Source organism: Poecilia formosa, unplaced genomic scaffold (genome assembly GCF_000485575.1).
Source record: "Poecilia formosa unplaced genomic scaffold, Poecilia_formosa-5.1.2 Scaffold292, whole genome shotgun sequence".
Classification (NCBI taxonomy): domain Eukaryota; kingdom Metazoa; phylum Chordata; class Actinopteri; order Cyprinodontiformes; family Poeciliidae; genus Poecilia; species Poecilia formosa.
In genome coordinates, this window is record NW_006800231.1 from 530241 (window position 1) to 557687 (window position 27447).

Sequence of the window (27447 nt, forward strand, 5' to 3'; positions counted from 1 at the left end):
ATTGAAGCCACGCCTCCTCCTTTTTTGTGTTTTCTATTCTCACCTAAAAAATTGTACGCAGGAGGCCCTGATTCAATTAGTATGATTTAACAATGTTAAATGACAATAATGGAATCAGAACTTCCTTCTGCTAATAAGATAACAAAAACAAAGAGATCTCAGACTTTTTCTTCTTGCACATTTTTCTTAGTTTATCCAGAGTCCTGGGTCTCTCTTTATGTCACCCCACAGATTTTCCATACAATTTTGACTCTGGAAGAAATGTCTATGTTCATTCACTCATATGCTTCACATCATTATCATGTTTAGTAACAGCAATAATACTTTTTAGTTTATGATAAGGTTTTTATTCAAAATCTGGTGGCATGTCAAAGACTTTGTGATGCCATGAACCTTAACAAGGTTACCAGAAGAGAACCAGGCCCACAGTGTCACAGATCATCCACCCTTCCTAACGGTGATTGAGGTTCTTTTCCATATGTTCATCCTTTATTTTACACCAACGCACAGAGGAGTGTTTGTTGCTTAGAGGTTATGCTGCCTTGTCTGATCTAAGCACTCAGTTCTAATTAAACTCCAATAGAGTTTAGTGAACTCTACATGATTATGTTACTGATGGCAGAACAGGAAAGGTTTTTGTTTTGTTCGTTCAGCCAAGCACCAGAGCTGAGAAATGAGTATTTGTTCGTTTCCTGGCATCTCATTGGTACTGGTTGTTGTGGAGGCTTGCTCACTGCAAGATCTCAGTTACTGATGCAGTTCTCTAATAGTTACATTTTTACCTTCCTTACTCCCCTGCTCACTTTACATGAAGGCCACATAAACGTGGCTCTCCTTCCAGGTTGGTAGCTAGTGGCTGAAAGGAATGAGTCTCTGTGTCGTATTTATACCCTGAGTCAGAGTCACAAAGGTGGCCTCTGTGGCTTTGGGTTGCAGAAGGGTAGGTCCTTACTAGTGTCTATGCTTATGCTTAGACCAATGGTTCAGATTACTCTTCCTTCTTGTAGTTTCTCTTTTGCGTTCTGAAAAGGTCGTCATGTTCTGTTGTTCTCCTGAGAGACTTCAGTGGAGAATAATCTGGGGGGAATTTTGAGGATATTGTCAAGTGGTGAAAAGAGCAACATGATGATTTCTGTTGTATATTTTACATGTCTTCTGCAAAGGAGGCATAGACTGTGTTTGAATTGTTTTTTTGTTTGTTTGTTTTTATTCACAACTTGAAGTGTCACATTAGAAAAGGTTGGTCGAAACAGCAAGATTTGAAATAAGTTCATAAATTTTGCTAAATTTGCTTGCTTTGAGGTTGTTTTGGACTTTTAGAAAAATTGCTAATACAAGTTAGTGTGGTATTTCTTTCAAAGGAGAAATTCTGTTATGTTTTTATGGCTCTCTCTCTTTTATGATCATTCTTTGTTTTGCCACCTGAGCTGAAAAAAGCTATCATCTTCTGGCAAGTCTGGTTTCATCCCGTAGCATATCTCTCAACACACAAATCCTTTTCTTCACTTAACACTTTTGGTCTTTAGCCATTATTTTAGTCAGCGTTCATCCTGGGTCTTGTCTTTCTGAACTACAATATCTAAAGGTGGCAATATTTTTCACACAAACTAGCTTGTCTGCTGTCCTCAAAATAAAACAGTTTGAGGTCAGATCAACACCTGTAGAAATCTTTGACCCCTAACATCCTTTCAGGACACCCACAAAGCTTCTCCTTCTCCTGTTTCCTGTAATTTGTTCAGGTCCTAAACAGCAACTGCTGCTTCCCCACCGAACATGTAATGTGGGTGGTCCCAGCTCTCATGGAACCTGTCTGCTAAACATAACCACTCCCTCATTGCTTTTCATTAGATTCTTTACTTTATGTTTGTCAATTTGTCTTTAATATGATCAAGTCCTATTGAGTTTCCAAAAAACAACAGTTGTGTAAATGTCTTTGTGTATTGGACATGACAGGTGCTATATCACACTTGTTCTGCAATGATAAATAGTTCTATGGACTAGCGCTTCACGCTACAGTCAGCCATTCACGTACGCTGATGGTGGCAAGTTACTGTTGCTAATATCAACTGTGGTTTTTACTTCTAAACACGTTGCATACTGATGTACACTTTCCGTAGGCGCCCTATGCTGCCTCCTAAAGTCTAGCAGAGTACAGGCAAGTTCGCCTGGTCATTGTTGTGCAGTTCCATTCAGTTCTCATCAGCCTTCATTGCTTCATCTTGGATTTCTCCCATTGAGATTGATTTCCTGCACTGGTTTGGAATTGCAGTCTGCTGAAATAGGATTGTAGTTTGGCAATGGCAGCAGAAGAAGTGAATGAAGCCGTTCAGTCTGTGTTGGCCACGCTTCCAAACATTGAGCAGTAAAGTCGGAGAAGGTGTTGGAGCAAGAGGAATGTTGTGACCCTAATCCCCACAAGGTTGTTTACAGCGCACACAGTTTCCAGTAACATTAGTGTGATTAAGTAAAATCAAATCCAATCATCTCAAACTTAAACAGACAATTGCTTACCTCCAGGAACCAATTACTCTCAACAGACAATTACTCTATTGAGAGCAATTGTCTCTCGACATCCGAGGGTCCAGAGACCCTCTGGACGAAGCCAGGCTACCAGGCTCATCCCCAGCCTGGTAGAAACCAGCCGCTGAGCAGGAGACAAGCTGCTCAGAGTACAAGTGCTGCAAAAGTTGTCAGCGTGATTCCACACGTCTTTTTTCCCTGTGGAATGTACATGGATCAAACATAAACCAAGCTTCAATCTGCTGGTTTCTGCTGTATTGTTAGCTTCTGTTGTTCAGTATTCTGTTACTGTATTTCTTCAATACATTTTTGGCCTTTTATTTCTGTTACATTGGACTCTTTAACAAGCAGTTCTGCTTTAACTCGCTGTCTTCAGTTAAACAGCTTTCTGCATCCAACCTGGATTTTCACAGGAAATTCAAACTTTAGTTTCTACCCAGTCTCTGAAATTGCTAACAAGAATTATAAGTCTCTCCACACCACACAGAAAAAGAAACATCTCTGCATACAACTCTATCCTTTTATTTTCATTTACAATGCAGTATTCATATCTGTTTATGTTTTTCAGGTAAACTTCATTAATTCTCATATTAATGTTATGTCACCGTGAAGTGAGCAGTGTTCTACTCCAATATGACGAGCTCCATGTTGATCAGCTTCATGAGGGGAAAGCTCTGCGTGACTTCTCAGGGCATGACTCAGGGTGGGAGTTGTAAAGAGTTGCAGGAAGGTCTAGAGCTGCCTGCAGCTCTCACTTTGGGACGACAGTTGGTGTGTGTGTGTAGTATGACTGGAATGACTCAGTGCTTGCAGGACACACACACTGAACAAGTGTTTTGGAGCAGCTCGACATTCCCCGGATGCCTTTTTCAGACCCCCCAAAAGAGATTCATCTTCAGTATCATTAAATGTTCAGACACTGCAGACTTTATTTATACGGGATGAGCATCAGCAGTGGTTTTGATTCACCCTGCTGTCATTGTGTCTGGTAGTTTGCGGTGGGTTTTCATCCCCCAGTCTGCATTGAAGTTGTAACCCATTTATTTAGTTCTTTCATAACTTCCATGCTTCACTTTGCCATGTTTGGTAGTTTGGGGCCAATTTCTCATACAAGCATGTGAAAAAAAATGCTTCAACAGAGTTTCAGTTAATTGTTGGTACCAGACTAATCCTTTTTGCTGCTTTGATGTTCTCCTCAGTGTTCGCATTAGTTGGCTGAGCATGATGGGTTGTGTAATTGTTCCCTCTGTGGCCTTATTCACCCCAACATCACTGCGGTGCTTTAACACACTAGTGAACTGAGGGAAAGCGGGGATCCAGCCGCCATGGTTGGAGACCAGGGTTGTAATAATGTTGGGTTTTTCATTTTAGTTTAATGTTGTTTTTATTGTGACTTTTCATCCAATTCAGTCAGATTTAATTCATTTTTTAACTGGGTTTGCCAGTTTTTATTAGTTAAATATTGTTTAGTTTTAACTTAGTTTGTATTAGTTATAATAAGAGTTTAAGTGTTTTTATACTTTGTTTAATTTTTAGGTGCATATTTCAAAAAGGTCAAAGTATTGAATTGTGATTATGTTTACATCGATTGGGTAATGAATTTCCAAAAAATGTTTTCAATAATTGTTGAACAAAAGTTGTCGTATCCAAACTTTTGCTGTGGTTATTTTGTGGACTAGTGTCAGTTCTGACAGGAGGAATATGGAGGGCTGTAATTTGCTCTAAATTTTCGGTGTAAAAAATCTATTTCACGTCAGTTCAAAAGGGTAATAAATAGATACCCAAACACGAAAATGATCATGTGGCATTTCAGTATATTTTAGTTTTATAGTTAACTGTAATAACCTTGTTGGGGACAAGGCCAAAAACAGTTAAATATTTGGGGGCTTGGGGGTGTAACTAATGACTCCTCCTCCTCCAAATAGTAAAGTGAATGGTCCAGAGTCAGCCTGGAGGTCAGTGAGGAGGCCCACTGGGATTATGCTGCGTTTCTCTGCCCGGGTGGATCCTTATCTGTCTGTGTTGGTCGGGACTGCAGCCGCATCATGCTAAGGCTGTGGTAGGTATGGGAAGGGAAAAGTTTCCTCATGACACCATCCTGAGCAACAGTTCTTTCATATCTCCCTTGTGAATGCTTTGAAGTTAGATTTACTCACTTCTTAGCCGGGTCATGGGAGAATCAAGGGTTGTTTGAAGCAGTCATCCCTCAAATGTTCAAGAAAAAAAAACAATCTTGTCATGTAGATGAATGCTGGTCTTTTATCCTGATCCTCCCTTCTAATTGTTGTTATGATCATGTAGGTCACTGCGGAGGAGGGGCTCTTTCACCTTTCTCACCACTGGAGCACAGTGGGATTTCACTTTGGTGAGTATATACTGCTTTGTTTTTTTTTTTGATTTTGTTTTTTAAGTTTGCTTCTAGCTCTGCAGGGGAGTAACAGCGAGAACTATAATGTGAAGAAAGCTGAACAATTTACTCCATATTCATGTTGATTTTCTTGTGGCTGCTCATTTCCCAGCTCTGGTGCTTGGCTGAGTAGTTGATGCTATAATTCTTCCAGCAAAGTCTTGAACAGTAGCACTGCTTATTGTCACAGCAGTTGGAGGCGACGTCCTGTAAGCCACTCTCCTCCAAAGCAACATTCAGTTTACATTTTCCTTCAGTTTATTTTTAGTAAAGTTTCCTGTCATCCCAGGAAACCAGAATACACTAAAATGTAAACAGGTGGATTTTAATTCAGCCGATTCAAATCCATAATCATACAACAGATTCATTAACCAGCAGATTCAGAGTCAATATTAGCAGGAAAGTACATGTAATTTTCTTAGCAACAATAGAGAGGAATAACTTCAATTTAGGAAGAAAAAGCTTTTTCTCACTGCAACCACAAACCTCTGTTTTTATTGGGATTTGATGTGAAATGGATAAAAAAATGGGACATGAAACAAAAGATCTTGCAGATAAAAATTTGGAAGTTTTGCACCGATAAATCCTTAATTTTGGGAGTTGAGCCACTTTTCCCTTTTGCCAAACTACCAGGTCACGTCTGCAGTTAACAATAGTCACCCCACTGTAGCCAACTTAGCAACTGTTGCTACATTTAGCAACTACTGAGACAAAGAAACCAGTATGAGCAAGTCAGGCTTTTGAAGCCAAAAAACTACAATCGATGCACCCTATTTGGCATGGATACATATTCACCCCCATTTTACTCTGATACCCAACAGTAAAACCATTTGGTTTCAGCGCACTACTGTCCAGCAGTGTGTACTTCCAGATGAGTATAAGGGCAGCTGTTGTGTGAAGAATGTTTAAAAGAGGGGTAGGTTATAAAACAGCATCCCAGAGTTCTCTTCAATTCAGCGTCTGAAAATAGAACAATGGATTAAGTCAAAGTCCAGACTTAAACCCAGTTTGGAACTTGTTGCAGTTCTCTCCGTTCTTTCTGACCGAGCTTGAGCCGACTTACAAACAATTAGCCAAATTGCCTCTAAATGTGCACAACTTGTAGTGACACGCAGACTGGGAGCTAAGCTTCCGTTTGGAGGTAAAACTGAGACAACGTGTGTGTAAGCCGCTTTCCCATGTGAGAGCATCCAGATCCTGTGGCTGAAAGCCCAAGTTAATAAAGCCGCCTTACAGGTAGTACCTGTTATCTTTGTGAAAAGAGCTGTAGGTTTAGTCTAGTCAGTATTTCTATGTCACATGTGTCGATGTAGCTGCTCCAGGATCAGTGACGGTTGTTGTTGCTGTGACTTGAAGACTCTTTGTTCCTGCAGGCAGAGACCAAGCGGCATGAAAAAAGATTTTACCCCTCCACCAAACGAACACAACAGCCTGCAGAGCTTTGCTGTATTTAAAAATGAAAAAAAAAAAAAACCTGATCTGCTTTGGATTTAGAGTCAAACGAAACAGTGATTAGAAACAGGAAAGGGTAAACGTCGAGTGGCGAGGTTTACAGCTGCTTGAAACCCAATCCATCAGTCATCTGCAGCCAGAGGTGGAATAAAAGCAGATTGAGAGAAGGCCTGCAGCTCTTGATCTCATGCCAACCTGCTGCCTTTGATTCACAAACAGTCCACACTTAGGTCATCTCCTAACACCATGTGGAACATCTTAGTTCTCTCTCAGCTCTCCCCCACTTTTTTTCTCTCTTTTTTTTATAAACCTTCCAAATAGTTGGCAGTGATGGGAATGCTGAAATCACATGCCCCTCTTATCTCCAGCCTAGCATTGAAGTTTAAAGCGGCGCATTCTCTCACACTTGCACAGAAAACAAGCCATGATGAAAATGTGAGTGAGGTTTGCAGCTCCGTGCCAGACTGAAGGAGATCAAACACAGCTGATGTGGTGGAATGTGGAGGTAATTAACAGCGGTCAGAATTAGACCCTTGTGTCTTGCTGCAAGTTCAGGCAGGAAGAGGCATCAGCAATGTTCCAGCTGTAACCACACCGGCCTCTGGTCTTCTGAAGGTTTTCACAGGTTTGCCTTGTATGTATTTACTCTGCTGGAGAAAAGCATCCCACAGCATGACACCACAGGTGTCCCTTCTCCCCGCTGTGTTTCAGCAGGAAACGGATCCTCAGACGACTCCAATATGATGATGATGATCAAGTTTAATGTTGGGAACTCGGTGACTAAAATGTAGCAAAAGAAAAAGTTCTCTTCACCAAGTTCAAGTCCAAAACAGTTCTCCATAAGGAAAATGGCTTCAGTACAGGGAACTGTTCAGTTTCAGATGATCATGAGCTGTTCAGCAGTGTGAAAATATTTGCACTTATGATTTAGATTGTTTTACTATTTCATAATTTCATAGAGAAATTATGAAATAGTAGGCAATAAGGCATGAGGTCTACATTTCAGCTAGTTGAAGCACTAAAACAAATAAAACTAAACTAAAACAAATTTCAGTAAGTTGCCTGGCTTGAATCTGCTTCAAATAAAGAACTTTATGTTTACTAGATTAATTAATTCTTTTTAAGTCAAGATTGCCTTTATTAATTAGAATTTATGGATGATTTATGGATAAATTATGGATGATAAGTGATTGATTGATTGATAATTTAAAATGTGATATGGTGGAAAACTTGAACTCACCTTCCTTTTGTGTTGGCTCACCTGAGAAAAAAAGTTTGGGCACCTTAGTGCAAGAAGTCTTTCTCGAGTCTAAAAAGCATGCCACACTTTTCAGATTTTTATCAAAAATATGATGAAAACAATGCATCATTTTGCTTCTATGTTCCGTTGCATGTGCTGTCTACGTCACATCCTAGATATGTGGTGTATAAAGGGTTTTGCAGAACAAAACCCTTTTTGCGAAGTACTGCATCAGAACCTCAACAAACTCTCTTAAGCTTTCTTTGTGATTTGTGAAACATTCCTGTTGGATCAGATTTTGGTGCTTCCAGGTATCAAGCTCTGCATGTGTTTTACAGCTGCCATAAACTACAGTTAGAATGGTGCCTGCAGCTCCAAACTTCCCCCGCTGTGCTTTCACATGCCTTGCAGAGCAGCCAGACCTGCCAGTTCTTGCCTTTACTCTCATTTGAATGTGGCTGAAGTGCAGGGGAACAATAACACAACCCTAATCCAGCTTGTTGCTATGATTCTGCTAGCTCAAAGGTCACATGGATTTGCTTCCCTCTTTCAGCCAGTAAATGTTTTTTTTTGTTTTTTTTTCACTTATTTTTTTCCTTCCAACATAACCCAGACCAGTTCTGACTAAGCTGCTTCTCAGATCAGAGCATAACTTTTCTCTGAACATTAGAACCATAATTTAATGGCATAAAACATTTTAGCTCTTTTGAGCCATAGCAGCCCTTAAATCTTTCATCAGTCTGGGAGATAACAGACTGTTCCTGTTGACATTTCTGTCATTTCAGCAGATGTGTTTCGATGTCTGCACTCTAACCTACCTCTGCAGCTGGAGTGTGTGCGTGTGCACATGTGTGTGCAAGGAGGAGAGGCGGGCCGTGTTTGTTAATCGGTGTTTACATCGGACTGTTCCCTCCGTTTGAACAGGCTGCAGCTCGATCTGGATTGATGTGCAAACCGCTGACAGGGAGGTTTCCTGGGGTTGGAGGAACAGGACGGCTCATTTTCTCCATTACCCCTCAGTGCGTTTTCATACATGGATTGCACGTGGGTTGTTTTTGTCTTGTGTTTAAAACTTGAGCTTCAGGCGATATTAAACTTGGAGGAAGGTTTCACACATTTGATGCAAGCAGAGACATGAATTTACTTTAGCTGCCTTCTCTGACAGTCTGTTAAAAGGGCTGCATAACCTTCAACTCAGTAGTTTCATAATTATGTTCTCCCTTTCCATTTTTTTTTCTCTGACTGAAATACTAATCTAAGTTAGTATTTCTATATCTGGGCTGTGAACAGTAAAGGAAGGAGTTCACCAAAATCATCATCTGTTTCTTTTAGTACATCTCATAAAATTTGTATATCATAGAAAAGTTTTTGGTAAAAGAAAGAAGCATTTGTCTGAGGAATTACTTAAGTGAGAAAGTATTTATTTAGATTAGATTTTTTTTGTTGTTGAAGTATAAGTTATAAAGTCCCACCCCAATTCTAATCATGTAATTTCTTTATTCTGCTTCCAGTGTTATAATGAAAGTCCCATATGATAAATATGCTCACATATTTATCATTTCTATATCCACATATAGCAGCTGCACTTTGATGTCTCAAATGTCACATAGTTTGTGAAAATATATTTGGTTAAAAGGCTCCTCAAATACTGATGAGAACATCTGATTTAATATTTTAAAATGACGCCATCAGACTGAGTATAAAGTTATGTGCAAAAACAGATTACAAATAAAAAACATCATTTTTTAACATTATCATAAAAAAGTAACCAATTAAGGCAGAATAGATGTTTTAAAAATACTTTTTCATTGTAAAACCTCAAACTTTTCTGGAGTGTGTTCAGGCCATCCTGCTGAATGAGCTTTCACAACTTCTTCACTTTGTAGCAACAACAGTACTGAACAGTGTTGTTGCTACAAATTGGCAGTAGTAACCAGTGACTATGTTTAAACACTGGTCATTGATTGATCCAATGAAAATCTGCTTCTACAACTAATTCCACATCAAACTTGGTTGCTAGAATTGTATTTGTTCAAAATGATTCACAACGGGAGATATTTTTATTTGAACAGGATTACCAGGGAGATTTTCTTAAGCCTCAGTGAAAGTGGGCTGTTAGCTTCATACGCAATCGTCAGTTACACGTTTGAATTTAACCTCATTGAATTAATGCAAGATATTTTCTGTAATACCCCCTGGATTTGTTTTTTTATTGTAGGATTGAAAAGAACTGATTTGTGTAAAAAATATGGATCCTCATTTGAATAAACCTTAGCACCATTTTCTAAAGGTGAGACTTTTAGCAAATTGAAATGATGTAAGGGTCCTGTCCAAACTGGTAATGACTAGTTTTCTGTTGCTGCTGCAGACTAAAGACAGCAGACGCTGTCTGTGCCCTGGTTCCCTCTGCTCAGCTCATCTGGGGCTCTGACTGAAACTCTGCTGAGTCAAAGTCACTTAAATACAACCTTTTGTTCACAGCATAACGTGTTCAGAACAAAATGCAGCTTTTATTGTTATGGTAAGCCAGCAGTCAGAAGCAGCAGGAGCTTAAAGGTGTGTGTTTGTGGGGGTGGTGTTAGTTAAAGTTGGTGAGCAAACAGCCCTGAGATATTTATGGATGTGGGAAAACAAACAGGGTCACCCACCCTGACCATTATGTATCCATTTTGGTCCTCTTCACCTCACTGGTTATGCAGGTCTTCACCTCCTTTGTGTTCAGGCAGAGGCACTCAGGCCTGGTGGTTAATGGGCAGTAGCAGGGCCCCAGGGGGCCCAGGGACCACCAGGGCATCTTAAGGCTTTTACAACAAGCTACGTCTCTCTTCTCACTTGCTGCCTGTTGACCTTTTCCTGATCCTGATTCTGTTCCTGTTCCTGACAGAACTGGTCCAAAGTTCCAACAGGGAGGCCAGAGGTTGTTCACATGTCTGCTTTTGGTGGTTTCTTTGCATTCAGACAAGATTCTGTGCCCTGGTTCTAACAAGCCCCGTCTCAGCATCGGAAGGACCAGTGGATCCCGACCAGTGGACCTACATCGTTCATCACCGTGTTGAATGTGAAGCTGTGTGATCCTGTGATCTTATGCTGAAATTCAGCCTACTGTTTTCCTTTCAGAAGAGGAAACGTAGACAGAAGGATGATGCCGACACCATCAGCATCTGCAGCTCTGGCTTCAAGGTATTTTATCAGACACAATGGAAAAAACGAGAGATATAATACTGCTATGCTAATTCTATTAAATTAAATCATTACATGTAAATTCTATTAAATACTATTCTATTGATTAAACTGTTCAACTCCTCACTGGGGGTAGAAGAGCTAACAGGAGTACAACAAAAACAAAAGGACTGTAGGTCTGGTACGGAGTCCCTAAAGGGACATAGAAAGAAAAAAATGCTGAAATTGTCCTCTATTGAAGTTTCACATATAAAATAAAGGTTTCACAAATCCCACACTTGGATTTAAAAATTCTGCTATTAGTTGAGAAGAATCTAGTACACGTTTGAAGAGTCTAGGTGTTGTAGTTTTTTAACTAGATGAAAGCTACTGAAGGTAGTGGAAAAATTAGGTGGAATCGCCTTTTAGCCATTTCCAAAATAAGAAGCTGCAATCAGAAACCAACTTCAGCTTCATGTCTCTCTCTGCATGTGCATAATATCCTCAACTGAGACATCTCTAAACCGCAGAAATCTCTGTAAATTGTTCTCAATGTCTGGTTTAGACTCCACCACCCAAAAAACAAGTTCACAAATTATCAAACATTTCTCAGGATCTTGAGAAACTAAGTCGCGATCCTATAAACTCTGCCACAGTTCCTGCACTGATGATCTTTGTTTTCTGACATAGTCCTCTGACTTTTTTTTACAAAAGAAAAAAAAGTTTTCCTTTGTAATGCTAACAACCCATTGAAGGGAGTATATTGACACATTTCTATATGGTTTCATTATGTGGAAGTGCATATCCTGTTCTGAGGACATTACCCATATGTCACCTTTTGTTTTCATTTGTTGCCAACAACTGTTTATGTTTTAAAACAATTTATCTGCTTCAAAACCCATGAAAATGTTGATTATGACTTAAAGTTTCCAAGTTCTCTGGCTCTAAAATATATTTAAATACCCACACAGTTCATCAAACTGTGTGGTCCTGGGATCAATAATGTGACAAAGGAATTGATCTATGTGCTATTCTGTTTGTTTTACAGAAATGGAAGGATAGACAAAAAGACGCCAGTGACTCCATCAGCATCTGCAGCTTCGACTTTAAGGTACGTCACCAGACTGACTGATTGGCACAATTAACTTTAGACAACCAGAATACATGAAACTTTTCATGGCACCAAATCACAACGAATGTCATCTCAAATAATTTTGGAAATTTTAAATTTATACAGACACGTATACCCACATTAAAATTAAAATAAGAAAGAATCCACATGTGGAAGTCATGCAGAGCATTCATGTGGGAACAGGCATGCCCAGTTCGAACTCCATCCTCAACATCCTGAATTCTCAGAGGAAGAAAAATAGTAATCAAAAGAAAGAATAAAGCCATATCTCTGCAGAATATTGATGTATTTTTGTCTTAGCCCAGCTCTGCTGTTATGCACAGCACTCATACTCACATTCTTAAAGAAAAACATAACTTTCTTTAAAAAGTTCAAAACAATATAAATTCATAAAAATATCATGGGGACTAAATATAGACACACACTGATAACCTCATCATTGCAGCACTTACCTTCACAAAGTTGACTTTACTCTAATGTGTATTTATAGAACATTCAGCAATGATTGACTCACAAGCTGTTGCCTTGACAACATAATAATCTTGTAAAGAAACTAAGAAACACCCAGGAAGTGAACTCATCATTTCTAACACATTTACTGTAATCAATGAAACATCCAGGTAGGATTCTGTAGTCTGGTCTCCCACTTTTAGTTTTAGTTCAGGTTTTAATCATAGCAGCCCTTTCTCATGACTTATAAATGCCTGTTTGGGCTTTCTGTCTTATTTATCTGCTGAAGCATCTGCTTTTGTTTACTGTGACTAAGCCCATCATAGGAAGGCATTTACATTGAAACAATCTGATAAAACTTTATTTCCTTGGCGTAAACTGACAGGAACAACAATAACAAAAAATGTTTTATATATAACACTATAAATAGTTTGCTGTGTTTTTTTTTTTTTTTTTTTTTTTTTGCTTGTCTGCACCAAAAATGAATCTTGAATAGTTCAAATACTGACACCGACAACAGTCGCATTGTTTTAGGGGTCATTCATGTTGCTGACATTTAAATGGCTGGGTGTAGACATGTGTGGGTGAGATGAATTTGTGTGGGCATTTAATGAGTACGCCTCCTCACATCAGCAAATACCTGTGACTGACATTCATGTCTGGGAAAATGTCCTAAAGGAACATCTGTAGCTTCAGGCACAGTTCATTTCTCTACCTGTCAGGTAGGAATCCAGTCAGGAACCTGAACGGAAGTCTCAAATGTTCTTCAATGAAAAAAGAAGTCTCAGTTTACCAAACTGTTAACAATCAACCCGTATGAACCAGTCACCCCATTATCTTTTTAATCTGCCTCCGCCCACATTTGAGGGTCTGTCAGAGACATTTGGCCTGCATATCTGGAACTGGTTTGATTAGCTGCTTACAGTGAGGTCAGGACTCTTTTATTCTAATTAGATTTCTTCATTAGAATTGCTGCCTAATCGAATCACTTAGGTTCCTCATATTGCTCTGATTCAAACTCGGAGGAATTGTGGAGGAATCTTTTCGGTTGTTAATGTGCCAGATTGTTGTTCTAAATGGTCATGTTGAAGAGTCTAAAAATATTCACATATGAGTATGCATATCAATGACTATTTACAATAAGTGACAAAATCTGTGTAACAACAAAGATGCACAAATACCAGCTGGAATGTTATATATTATAGTGAGTAAAAGTGTGCAAATATCAGCATATAAGTAAACAGTTAGGAGCAGTGATGGTGATAGTCTAACAGCTGCTGGGAGGAAGGATCTACGGTAACACTCCTTTGTGCACTAAGGATGCAACAGGCTGGCACTGAAGGAGCTCTCCACTTTGGCAACAGTTCTTCTGAATAGTTCAGCTTTAAATGAATGTGTAATACCCAGAAATTCCCGGCTGCATTATTGCTACATTAACCTAACGGCTACAGTAAGTTACATCTTAATGGAAAATGCATCTACGTTTTCAGTTACAAGACATTTCTGTTTCTGTTTCAATATCTCACTGGCTGCTACAATTTCTGTGGAACTAGCCAGAGTGAGTTAGGTTATTGGAAGGCCCAACCACACAAGTCTGGTCCTGTCCTAATCCCTGCCTTTTGCCAGCAATAACAAATCATTCAGAGCAGAGGTTTAAATGACGTCGATGTGGGTTTGAGCAATGTGTCGTTTTGGATTTCCCTTGAAACACTACAGTAAGTGGCAAAGAAACCAAACCTTAATTCAGATTTTAATTCAGAAACTGTCCCGCTGAAGGTGAACGCTTCTAAAAGACAAGGGTGGAAATGTAAACTGGTTGTGTTCCACAATCTTCCCGAGTAGTTGGTCCACCGGAGTGTTTTGTCCCTTTTAGTCTTGTTTACCTGAGCTTTGTTTGGTAGCAACCAGGACTGCTCTGGGTGTGAACACTGACAAAACAGGAGTAATGATTGAGTGCTCTGTAGGTCTGTCTTGTTTCTGCAGGCCAATGTGATGATAAGATCACTTTTTACATCAGCCGTCTCTTTTTCAAGTGAATGCTGCGTGGGTGGACTGGGTTCTAGCGCTTCTACAGAAACGTCTTTCCTTACCTGAAGATATTTCATTCACAGTCTAAGACAGCAATTCCACTCTTGATAGCTACAGCTCAGTCTTGCATTGTCAGGACCTTAAAAGAAACATTTTATTTTAATCTAATGCTGGAAGTGCACACAAAAGATTCCACCATGTCATCATTTACTAAACAAAAGTTACACCAAAATGGATAAGAAGTGTTGTACAGTCATTACAGAGTGAGAAATGTCAGTCATTCATCTAAGAGCAAAATATTTAACAGGGCTCCTACATGTCTTAAACACTCTGGAAAAGTATGGAATTTGCTATTTAATAATTTCCAGGTCTGGATAAATACACAAAAAATAAATAAAACTGGGCAAGAAAAAAATCATCAGCTTTCCAGACTGACTTCCCTCCTCTAATTTCTAAGGGATAAAAATCTAACAAAGTTTAATGAATGGGATGACTTTTATGTTTATATTTATATGACTGACCTGCTTTGTCTTTGATTTTCCACGTAGAAGAATTTAACACTGTACCCATTTGCACTTTGGTTTTTAAATTTCTACTGATTTCAAAATTATACAAATAAACAATGTTGCTAGCATTTCGAACACAAGACAACTTTAAATTCATGTTAATCTGAAAACCTTGGTCTTAAAGTGGGCCTTTGTAAAATGCCAAAAACAGAACTGAAACAGCTTATTTAAATTACTTTAAACTTGATAAAAGTAACTGCATTTAGGGTAGAATACATCAGCTCTTATTTGCAAGTCAGAGAGGCATATAAATTTGAACGAAATTAAATTTATTTTAGTCCAAATTGCCAAATAGCATTAAAATAGGTGAAGTTCTAAAAAGAAAGTTACTCTGGAAACTTTCAGGTGCAGAATTCAAAAAGGTCAAAGTACGAAAATCCTGAAACTACTACTATAACTAATTAAAACAAAATAAATTAGACAAGCATTTTTTATGGAAAAACATAAAAAAATTTAAAAATATACATCTTGACAACAACTAAATGAAGTTTCTAGTCTTGGAACATTAATGGATGTTATTTCTGGTTAAACAATCTTAACCCTGACCCCAAGTTCAAACAAAACCAAACAAAGAGTTTGAGAGCTCTACAGGCCTCAACAGGCATGTTGAATGTTGAAGTTCTCAACATTAGTTGTGCAAAGAGACTGGACAGGTCTGGCTTGTTTGGAAGGGTTGGCAGGACAAAACTTCTTCTCTAATAATAATAATAATACAGCAACACAACTTAGGTTGGCGGTGCTGCATCTGAAGAACCACAAGAATAATCATAATTTGCATTATTCCATCATTCTGGTGTAATGTCCTTTAGACCAACGAGACCAATGGAGGAGAGATAATGTAGGCTTGTTTGCAGCTGAAGGACTTGGCCAAGGTTATTATAGGTAACTACAAATAACAAATAACAAATAACGAAACTGAAATTGATATAACTTTTTTGTTAATTGAAACAAAACAACAAAACGGTAATTAATCCGGAGAAACTATAACTCACTAGAACTATAGTATGCATTTATAAAAGTAAAAACTACTGAAATTAAAAATATAACACCCTTAGTTTTTGTGTTTATGAATCTATTTATTTGCCTGTCAAACTGAAATTTATAGTTTTTCCCTTCCCATACAAACGGTCTACTTCTGCTGTCTGCAAATAACGTTATTCCACTTATGCTGCCCTGCAAAATGGCAACAGCAAATGTTGGGATAAAATGCCAGTCGGTTGTTCAAATATAATTGAATACACTTTTTGAAAATAGTAACTTCTGTTGAGTGTTAATTACTCAGCTGATGTATGCACAAAGCAATACTTTGGTTAACTTTCAGGTGCAGAATTCAAAAAGGTCAAAGTACGAAAATATTGAAACTACTACTTAACTAATAAAAAACTAAAATGAAACTAAACATTTAACTATTAATAACTAAAAACTAACAAACACACTAACTAAGACAAAATAAATTAGACAAGCAAAAGCCACAGTAAAATAAAACTAAAATATAATGAAAACATAATGTTATGATAACCCAAGTCCAGGTTTATTATAACCCTGGACTTTGGCATGGTGCAGTCATTCAGTCAGTCATTTATTCTTCTTTATATCAAAGTATCCTCCAGTCAAAAAACATGGCCTAATCTGAGTTATCCCAAACACAGCAGCAAATCTACAACAGAATACATGGAAACAATTGGTGTTGCAGTGGCCCAGTCAAAGTTCAGAAATCTGTGGGGGCAGGGGGATACTTTTTGACATTAATGTTCTATGTAGACATTACTGTGTATTGCAAAGTCATTGATCATTGACCCGAAACAGTGTTGGTTAGTGCAGCTGTAGAGTCCATCAGCAGAGGGCAGCAGCTCCTCCACTGCCCTGTTGCTCCGTATGGGGCTCCTTGAGCCTGAGCTGGCAGCTTAATGCCTGTACCAGAGCTGTAATTAGGTTGTGTGTGCGCTGATGTGAAGGGGAAGGTGAGCTCAGCAGCCACCAGGCCTCCAGGCCCAGTCTGTCCCTGGCACGCCATGGCTTAGACAGGCGAAAAACCAGCCGTTTGCTGCCTTACTCATTCCCCGACAGCCTTCTGAGATCAGGCGAAGCGTAAATCCTGTGCTGCTTCTGCTCCAGCTGCGTGTGACGGAAAGCACAGGCACGTCTAGCCATGTTGTTTAGTTTTTATAGCGGCTGGGTCAGACGTACAGCTGATTCAGCTCAAGTTCTCTTTGCGGTGAGTAACAGCAGCAGCGCTGTGCAGACACTCTGACAGCCCCGGGTGAATCCTCTGACTCCTTCTGCAGAGCTTTCACTCACTACGGCCCACACTGGACCCGATCACTGGGTCCGTAAACTGAAATAACCCGACCCGCTGTATTGATGCTGATGTGGATCAGACGCAGTGTCCCGTTTATTTACACCAGACGAGTCCTCTATCAAACCCAAAGAACATGGTGTTAACATCTCCATGCCTCCATCAGCATCTGTGTTTTGTCACCACAAACTTGCACATACACCCGAGAAGAAGCTGGTGTTACTTTTCACACCCCCAGGTCGTCTGAACAGGCTTGTGCATTTGTCCTGATTGCAAGAACATTTTCACACGTTGCTAAGCAGCACTCCTCCCCATTAGGCACTCATGGGGTTCAACACCTCTGCGTCTCGACCGCGCAGCAACTGTTTGAGTGTGGAGTCCTCAGGTGTGGCTGTTCATCTTCATTTAGGTGCACAGTAATAAGAAAAGAGACACTTCTTTGTGTGTTTCACCTGAAACGTTCTAACAAGTCAGTGAATGTGTGCAGAAGTGGCACCCCCAACCTCTTCCCTCAATACACAGGTTTCAGGGTAAACATGTGGCGTAGTGTGCCACTGTGCCCCTGGTATTAATATTGTAATTGCCCCTCCCCCCCGCGAACCCTTCCCCTCAGTGTCGACTTATCAGACCATCAGCTCTGTTTCAGGCAGACTGATTTGATTAACGACCTCCTCTAACATCTGAGACCAATAGTTTGGTGGTTTTGCTGTGATTTCACTTTATTAAGTAGAATGACTCATTCACTATGCAACTTTTTAAATGACTACATACCAGACTAATTATACTCCATCTTGGGCTTTAACAATGTGTGCTTATTTGAAGTCTAGTTAGACACATTAGAATGTCTAAACAGCCTCTTAAATGCACATTAGTGATCACAGCGTTGCAGTCAACATAAGCAGAACTAATCGCACACTCTAGACCCATTTTAATGTCAATTTGGGCATATATATAATATATACACTGTAGGTCTGGGCTAGCATGAGGTTCTCATGGTATAATAGGTTTGAGTAAAAGTAATTGGTAAATGTATGTTTCTTGTTTGCGAGGTAAAAGTGTAGGCAGTGTGCAGCAACAGGTGGGGGAGGAGCAGTATTGGAGAGACATCTGTGCACTTTAACACTTTCCACTGCAACTATTTCTAGAACTTCAAACCATAGGAATGGTATGATGGGACATTTTTAGGAATGCACTGATATAAAAATTTGGACCAAAGTCAATGTCCGATATTAATGTTGCTGTTATGGCTGATAATAAATATTATATATATTTTACTGCCCTTTCAACACACTGAAAAAAACGGTCATCTTATGGATCACTTAGATTTAAGTGTCAAAGATATAACAGCTTTCACCTGTTGCTTATAAAGCTTTTTAAAATCCAGTTTTTGAAAAAAAACAAAAGTCTTCCAATATATTATGGAAGCCAATAGAATAATAATTTATTCCTGTACTGGGGTCACACTTATTCCATATTAGATGTTTGTGTCGGTCTTCAGTTTTATACCATTTCATTGCATTAAAAGCTTTTGATAAATTATTTTAGTAAATGAATTTTTAATAGGACTAATCAATACAGATTTTTATTTTCTATTTATTTCTGTTTCCTAAGGATTTTAATAAATCAAGGAAAACGTCCAACGGATTCCTTGATAGAGATAGTAGTTTTAAATGAAGGAATTATATTAACATTTATATATTTGCATTGGTATTGGTGGAGGTTCTTAATTAATTTGATAAATAGAAAAAAATGTGCTGATCATTGATCCAAGCCAAAGGGAAAATTGACTGACTCTTATTTTTCCACCTTCAGATGTATTTGTTTCTAACTAAAAGTTGCAATCTTTGCCAGGCTTTACTGCACATTTCATCCCAGTTCCATGAAGTAAACCCACATTAAATGCTCTGATCAGGGTCCGAGCAGCCGTCCTTGATGATCCCCTATCTGCTTTGTTTACATCAGCTTCAGTTAGCAGTAAGATTTACCTGTGATCTTAAGAATTCTCACTAGTGTTTTTACTTTGTGTGGATGGTTCAACAGACTCTGCAGGCAGCTTCTCCACATATACCGTCTACATGTAGAGCTCCAGCAGCAGCTCCTCCCCTCAGCCTGGACTGCTATATAAAAGCCCAGCCCTGCTCTGTGCGTCTCAGAACAAAGTTTAGAGTGTGCATGATAGCAGCTGAGACAGCTGCCTCAGAGGGAAGACTATAGGTAGGGAAGTGGTGGATCAACTTATTTAGACTCAACTGTTACTTCCGTTTTTGTGGATTACTTGGAGCTAACTCACCAGGATTTAAAGGATTCTGTGTTTTTGCTGAAAGCTATGGTGGCTTACGATGAGCTGGGTAGCTTGGTGCCTATCAAACGGACTCTGCAAGTGACAGACTGCCAGAACCAAGCCAACAAAGAATCAGAGGTAAGGCAGAAAGTCACAAAGTATCAATAGTGAGATACTGAGAGTCCTCCTGTAAATGTTTGACTAGGGCTGCTTCTCATGAAGACATAGTGTGTCTCCTGTGTGTCCTGAGTGTGACTGAGTGAATCAGTGCCTGACCCTGGTTTTTTTATCACACTGTACAGGTATATGAGAGGAAACTTTGGCCTGTGTGCCTTCAGAATCTGTGGAGCTCAGAGTTTATTACAGTTTCTGAGTTGTAAACTTTGTGTATTCCGAGTTTTCCCTTGGATCTGGATCCCAGCAGGCGGCTCAGTCTTGGTGAGCTACAGTGAGACCAGGACAGTCAGCAAACTGAAAGCAGCACAAACAATGCAGCAGCAGGGAGGGGGTTGTTCTCTGTCTCTACCGTGAAACAGTCATAGTTAGATTTTGACCTTTGACACCTGAAGGCAAAGTGTGTTATCTCTGCTGGAAGCCTTACCCAACGCTGGTGTTTGAAAGCCAGGTGTGCCTTTCTGTAAGCAGTAAAAGTCAGCCTGTTCCTTCCTCCATATGTGGTCTCATTAACTGTAAATATCTTCAAAAAGGGGAAGCTCCAAAACATATGATGATGCAAACCTTGTTCTCACAGGATTGCTCAATTTAAAACAGTTTTCACTTGCTAAGCCAAACCCTAGCAACGCTTTCCCATCATCTGTTGGGTAAACTTAGTTACATCAAATGGTAAAACAGGAAGGGATGTTGATGAAGTTGGAACTTTAAAGACAGTCTGGATCCTCTAAGAACAGCCTGAGTGGCATTTTTCCTCTGATAGTGTCCACACAAAGTAAAAAAAAAAAAAACTCCAGAATCCAACCTGATAACCTGAAACTGCACAGTTAGACTAACAGGAATAACAACTTTTCTCTGCCTCTGGACTGGCAGACAAAGAGCAGGACTAGTGGCCCTTTGTTATTCTGGGGCCTCCTTCCAAAGGACAGGAAGGGCAAAAAGCTCAGCACGCTTTTCCAATATTGACTTTAGAAAGCCACCACTTGTACTTGTACTGTTGTTTTCAGCCCTCTTTGTCTAGATTTAAAATGTGTGTTTTTTTCTGATTTAAAAGACTACAAATTAGAGGCCAGCATGTCTGAACTCCAGAGGCTACAGACCGCATTTAGAGCAGCCGACACGCTGCATCTCTTTGTTGTCGCTTGCCAGAAGTACTGGAAGTTCTCAGGGGTCTTTGCAGGAACCTCGACCACAGCAGACTGTGTGTCAACCACAGCCAGAGCAGACCGAGCTGATCTGTTCCACAGCTGTCCGCATCACCCGGAGCCTCAATGGCTGCAGTGTTTCCCACATTCGCTGAGCCAAGGCAAAACCCCACTTGGCCTGAGTCAGGAGAAAAATCAGCAAGCAGCTTCAGCACTCAATCAAAAAGAGCACAGCACCATGAGAAGCTCAGAAGACTCTTGAAATGATTCCTCTACCAGCTTAAATTGTTCCTGCCCTCCTCCGACTCTCTGATTTCCTCAGCCTGTTGTTGTTGTTGGCTCAGAGTCGAGCAGCTTTTTCGCTTCTCGTAGCCTCAGGGCTGGGTGAGGAAGGGGTGGGGAGTGGTCACCCCGCTCAGGTGTAAGATTGCTCTCACGCAAGGTTTGTTGGAGAGCTTGTCTAAACTCGCAGGTGTCTCCTCTGCTGTGCAGGCCCTGCCACTCTGCACTGTGCAAGGCCGGTTTGCCGGTTTGTCTGAGCTCCTCCACGCCGGAGATGTAGCCGCTGTCAGAAGTAATGAAAAAACTAGAAGCACGTTTTCATCCATTCATGGCGTTTCTCCAGACCCCCTCCCCAGCAGATGAGCGTCTGAAGGGTCTTTGTACTCAGTGGACTGGCTTGGCCCTCCACTACTCACATGATGGAGCGAACAGCTGCTGGAGCTCTTTCCTCCCCAGTATTTGTGTGTCAGCCGCCGCGTCAGGCTGTCTGCATGGCTCCACATCCTCCTCACATAGAGGATTTATAACTTGACTTGATCTGCTTTGTCTCTTGTAAATGTGTTTCGAGTTTCCTGCTGAGGTCTCACAGTTAACAGGCTTGATTGAGTCGTTCTGTCTTGCTGCACACTGAATGAAGAAGACTTGCCTTTGTCGTAACCACAGCCAGACTAACCCGCTTTCCTTCACGTGTTTGTTCAGGAACCCAGCACCAAGCGTGTCCGTCCACACGGCAGGGTGACGTCGCTAGCCAGCCTCATCTCTCCGGTTAAAAGTGGGGCCGTCCGGCGCTTCGGCCAGACCCTCCAGGTGAGCTCTTGTGACATGTGACTCCTCTTGCATGCGAGGCACTTCAGGCAATATTGCTGACATTTACCCTCTTTTCCTGCTCAGGCCTCTTTCCGGGGTGATGGCAAGTCGTCGGCCGTGCCCCACAAGCCTTGCAGCAAGGCGACGGCCCCCACACCGCCCAAAAGAAGGAACAGCACCTTGTGGTCAGAGACGTTGGACGTCCGCCAGAAAGGAACCTTATCCACACAGGAGATAAAGCGCCAGGAGGTGAGATTTAGCTCTGAAACACAGAAATACAGTAAAGGGATAAGACTGGGCTAAATGCCTGTACTCAGAAATCCAGACAGGAAGGAATTCTAGCAAAGTACCAGACGAGTCTCACGAGTCTCTGTTGTATTTGTCTGAAAGTAGTTAACTCCAGATCTCAGCCATCCAGGCCTCATTTCCTCGTCTCTGTAAACTCGCATAAACCTGACAAGCCAGGAACTCGTGCCCAAGCATCCCGGCTTGTCCTTCATGTGTCAGACATGTTGTTTTCATTAGCTTCCCCTCCACTGTTACATTCAGTCTGATGGAACGGCTTGCTAACAATCTCCCTCCTCTCTTCAGGTCATATTTGAGCTGGCTCGTGGAGAACAAGACCTGATTGAGGACCTCCAGCTTGCACGCAAGGTTTGTTCTTTTTAAATACTTTCAGGCAGAGGGAGGACATCTAAAAGCAAACATATTAAATCAAACTCTGGCAGGCCATCTATGCAGCCGAGCCAGAAGCTATAAAAAAGACAAAAATAGTTCCTCCGCCTTTGCCTCGTACCCCTAAAGCTCCTCACAGAGCTATTCTTAGCAGCTGCTCCGGTCAGCCTGGCTGGATGTTGAAATCTGACCCGGTTGGCTTTTCTCTGCTCCTGCAGGCGTACCATGACCCAATGCTGAAGCTCTCCATCATGTCTGAGGAGGAGCTCACACACATCTTTGGTAACCTGGACGACTACATCCCCCTGCATGAAGACCTGCTGGCCCAGCTCTCCAAAGCCACAGGGTCTGATGGGACTGTGGGCCAAATTGGGCAGATTGTTATCAGCTGGGTAGGTGTCCTCTAAAGCAGTGGTCACTGACTCTGTGTTTTGGATGACGACCATCAGCTAAAGCATCTCTGCCTCTCCTGCAGCTCCCCAGGCTCAACGCCTACAAAGAGTACTGCAGCAACCAGCTGGCAGCCAAGGCCTTGCTAGACCAGAAGAAGCAGGACCGGCGGGTGCAGGACTTCCTGCAGCGCTGCCTGGAGTCTCCATTCAGCCGAAAGCTGGATTTGTGGAGCTTTCTCGACATCCCACGCTCTCGCCTGGTCAAGTACCCTCTGCTGCTGAAGGAGATCCTCAGGCGCACTCCACCAGACCACCCCGACGCCGGCCTCCTGGAGGAAGCTGTAAGTACACTAGGGCTGAAACGATTCCTCGAATGATTCGAGTACCTCGATTACTAAAATATTCGTTTACAACAGCCCTAAAGTACACACACCAGCACTCCTCCAGAAACAGCATCTTCTGTAGAGACTACCATTATCATAACCACCGCTCTGTTGTGTTTAGATCACAATCATCCAAGGCGTTCTTTCTGACATCAACATGAAGAAGGGAGAGTCCGAGTGCCAGTACTATATCGAGAAGCTGGAGTATCTGGACGACAGGCAGAGAGACCCTCGCATCGAACAGTGCAAGAGCCTGTTGTGTCATGGGGAGCTGCGCAACAAGAGTGGCACGGTTAGCTAAACATTCATTCCTACACCATCCTCCAGAGAACTGGTCAAACCAGAGCTCTGCTTTCAACACTTTTCTGTTTTGGTATTGATTGCAGAAGCTGCATGTGTTCCTGTTCACTGAGATTCTGGTCCTGACCCGACCCGTCACCAGGAACGAGCGACAGTGCTTCCAAGTGTACCGGCAGCCCATCCCAGTGCAGGACCTGGTGTTGGAGGACCTGCAGGACGGGGATGTCAGGATGGGCGGCTCTTTCAGAGGAGCCTTCAGTAACTCAGAGAAAGGTACGACTGGTGCACCGACTGGACCTGACCAGACTCGGCCGGTTTTCACCTGACCAGTTCTGAATACTGAATCCGATTTCTTTTTGTTGTCCTTCTCTAATTCTATATTCCTGCTTTTCTCTGCAGCTAAGAACATTTTCCGCGTCCGCTCACAAGACCCGAGCCACTCCCAGTCTCACACGCTACAGGTCAACGACGTCTTCCACAAGCAGCAGTGGCTCAACTGCCTCCGCAGTGCCATCTCGGTCCACAGGCCCACGGACGAGCTCTCCACGCCGAGTCCACACATGAGTAACATTCACTCCAAGCGCCGCATGTCCTCCGCCTCCGCCATCATTCACCTGGAGGAGCCGGATGAGAACTGCCCACGTCAGACCTCTCAGTCCGCCCCCAGCTCGCCGTGCGGCAGCTCCACGTCCAGCTCCACAACTTCATCACTTTCCTCTGACTCCTCCTCCTCACTGGCCTCGCCGCTGTCGGCACCACTTTTCTCTTCATCATCACTCAAAAGTAAAAAGGACAAGAGGTCACTGGGTTCCTTAAGGAAGAGAAAGGAGACGATGGTGTGAAGTGAACGGGAGAACGGACTCCTCAGTGGACACTGATGTGTGTTGTATAGAAACAGAACAAAGACCCGTGGGACTTTATTTATGTGTGTCTGCGTGTGTTTGTATTATTCCAGCAGTGTTCTGTGTTACTGTCCTCTTCGGCAGCTATGTACTAGTGCATCCCAAACATGCCAAGTATTGTGGAAAAAGTGCATGACTTGCTTTAAAAGGGAAGCATGGTAAAAACCAAAGCCAGAATTCACACATCGATCTGTGTGAGTCTGTGAAGAACGAGGTTGTAATCTAATCCTGTTTACTATTGATTTGATATTTAAACAATATTTTAGACCTATTTTGGGGCTAATTGACGTTTTACATTTTTCTATTTTAAAGAGTGTTGTATGTAGGTATTGTAAAGCTTGGTAAGGACGATGATGCACCACACAAAGCTAGAAATGAATCTGGGGACAGATTTGATGTCGATACATTCCTGAAATAACAGAACACTGTTGTTCTCACCTGCAGAGGCATTAATTTAAACCCAGAACAGATCTTAGTTTCTCACTAAGAATCATAGCAATAACAATCCAAGGTCTATTCAGATCATATGAGAAGAAATGATGAGTTTTGTTTTCAAACAAAATTTTGAACTGAGCCATGTTGGTTTTTTTATAGCTGACTTTTTCAATGAAACAAATCATTTTTCAGTGGATCATCTTGCATGGAGCTTTAGCTGTGAACGCTGCCTGCAGCATCGCATGGAGAACAGTGGGATATGGAAAAGAGATAACGTTAAGATGAAGTGGAATTGTGACGAGAATAGAGATATGTCGGGTAAAGTTTTGTTTTGGACTGAAAGGGATCATTCACCAGCGAAGGTGAATTGTTGGATTTTGGAAGCTTAAAGGAAGTTTGAACAATGGACAAAGTACGTAGGGGAAGGTAAAGGATGGAAGGTTTTTGTAAGTGTGAAAAAGACGGTTTGGTTGTTGAGATGTAAACCAAAGAGGAAGAGGCAAAATGTTTGCCATGAGTTTTTATGTAATTAAAAGAACAATAAAGATTGGAGTAAGATTTGTAAGTGAACTTTGGATTTCATGTCATTTTTGCTCCTTCTTGCTTCACACAGTAAAACATATGATATAAGATTTCATGCTATTTTTCAAAGCATGAAATCTTTCTCTCTCTCTTATATATATATATATATATATATATATAAAAGATATATATTTGACACCCAGAACATAGTTTGCACTTTTTTTTCCTTTTTTATAAAAGTCCTGCCTGCCTCTTTTGCCAGTTTTCCATGTCTAAGCTGAATAATATTTTTTGAAATGCAATTGTGGTTACTGAAACTTTATAATTTTAGCAACAATGCAATTCTAATTAACAGCAATAAAAACTTTCTCACCAAAGTGAGCACTCTTCATGTTTCTGCAAATATTTTAATATCTTTTCTTGGGATAACACTGAAGATCTGACACTTTCATGCAAGATGTTTTATCCATCTTGTATAACAGTGTAAAGTTGCTTTCCACTCAAAATAAACCAAGTCATTAATATCTAAACAGCTGGCAAGAAAAGTGAGAACGGCCCAATTAGCCATTTAGTCTCCCCCTGTATCATGTTAGTCGTTACCATTAAAAGGTTTCAGGTGGGAATGGGGAGCCGGTGTGTTCACTTTGGTGTTATCACTCTCACTCTCTGTCTTACTGGTCACTGAAAGTTCAACATGGCTCCTCATTGCAAAAACTCTGAAGTTCTCAACACAACAGTTGTTGCTCTAACTCAGAGTTCCTCAATTCCTCTGATCAGACATCCTGCCCTGCATGTTTAAGGTGTCATTCTTCTGCCACACACCTGACTTGAATAAGTGGTAATTATCAGGCTTCTGCAGCACTTGATGGCATGCAGAGGAGGTCATGCAGTCATTTGAATCAGATGTTCCAGAACAGAGAAACATGTAGAATATTCTGGACAGTGATCCAGAAAAACTCTGCTTTAAAGCCAGGAACAGTGGTTCATCGGGACAGGTTCTACTCTACAACCCAAAGGTCTGAGATAGATTTTGACCTTTGACATCTGAAGGCAAAGTGTGTTATCCTAGTATTAGCCTTACCCAGCGCTGGTGTTTGAAAGCCAGGTGTGCCTTTCTGTAAGCAGTTGGTCATCCTGTTCCTTCCTCTACATGTGGTTTCATTAACTGTAAAACACAAACCCTGTTCTCACAGGACTGCTCAGTTTAAGACAGAGCAAGATTTGCTCCCTTTCAGTTCAGCATTACACAGTAGAGTCAGAAGATGATTGTGATGAGCTGTGGTGGGTGCTAACTAGAGGATGAAACAAGTGGTGATATGGTGATGATGACGGCCTTCAGAAGCAAAATGAGTGTGAATCTACTAATATTCCTGTTTGATGTTTTCTCAGGAGATTTGTGACCAATAGAAGGTGTTCTGCTGCTGTCGCCTCAGTTCTGTAACATGCCAGATCAGCTGGCATCAAACTGACCGCTGGACATTCTGTAGACTCTCCCTGGTTTGGCGCGCCTGGATCAAATGATGGCTCACTAAAAGGCCAAAGAAGAACACTGACATGCTGAAAAGGTTGTTACTACCACAAGGGAGAGAACTAAAACATGCAGGATGCCGGCCCTCGAGGACCGACTTTGGGGAACACTGCTTTACAGAGTGCAGACATAGGGGAGGATTTTACCATTTTACTTATGCCTAATTGAATCAGATAATCTATTTTAATTGTTACTGAACGTATACTACTGCAGTAGATCATGTTCCACGGACCGCCATGGTCTGACTTGCAGGTTAATGTGGTAGATGATGCAGCAGTTTTATGGATATCAGAGGAGTTTATAGCTGATTCTTAAAAATCACATCTAGCTGTTCCGTCACCTTGTTACTCTTCATGACCCGTACAGGAGCTTTA

General features: G+C 41.2%; 1 protein-coding gene across 2 annotated transcripts in view; it reads left to right on the forward strand.

Annotated features, from left to right (window-relative positions):
* The window catches only part of net1 (neuroepithelial cell transforming 1), a 34945-nt gene extending 9352 nt beyond the window's left edge, over window positions 1-25593 (forward strand). Inside the window, exons 2-12 of one of the 2 annotated variants that reach the window (XM_016681756.1) lie at window positions 4822-4885; window positions 10737-10799; window positions 11827-11889; window positions 21829-21936; window positions 22021-22185; window positions 22528-22590; window positions 22830-23003; window positions 23087-23344; window positions 23508-23678; window positions 23773-23959; window positions 24086-25593. In XM_016681756.1, coding sequence (XP_016537242.1) covers window positions 4822-4885; window positions 10737-10799; window positions 11827-11889; window positions 21829-21936; window positions 22021-22185; window positions 22528-22590; window positions 22830-23003; window positions 23087-23344; window positions 23508-23678; window positions 23773-23959; window positions 24086-24528 — 1759 coding nt within the window. In that variant the 3' untranslated portion in view covers window positions 24529-25593. Of the gene's footprint in view, window positions 1-4821; window positions 4886-10736; window positions 10800-11826; window positions 11890-19383; window positions 19670-21828; window positions 21937-22020; window positions 22186-22527; window positions 22591-22829; window positions 23004-23086; window positions 23345-23507; window positions 23679-23772; window positions 23960-24085 lie in introns of those variants that run through there. The other variant, XM_007572022.2, reaches the window with a different exon arrangement.
* Window positions 25594-27447: the final 1854 nt, after the last annotated feature.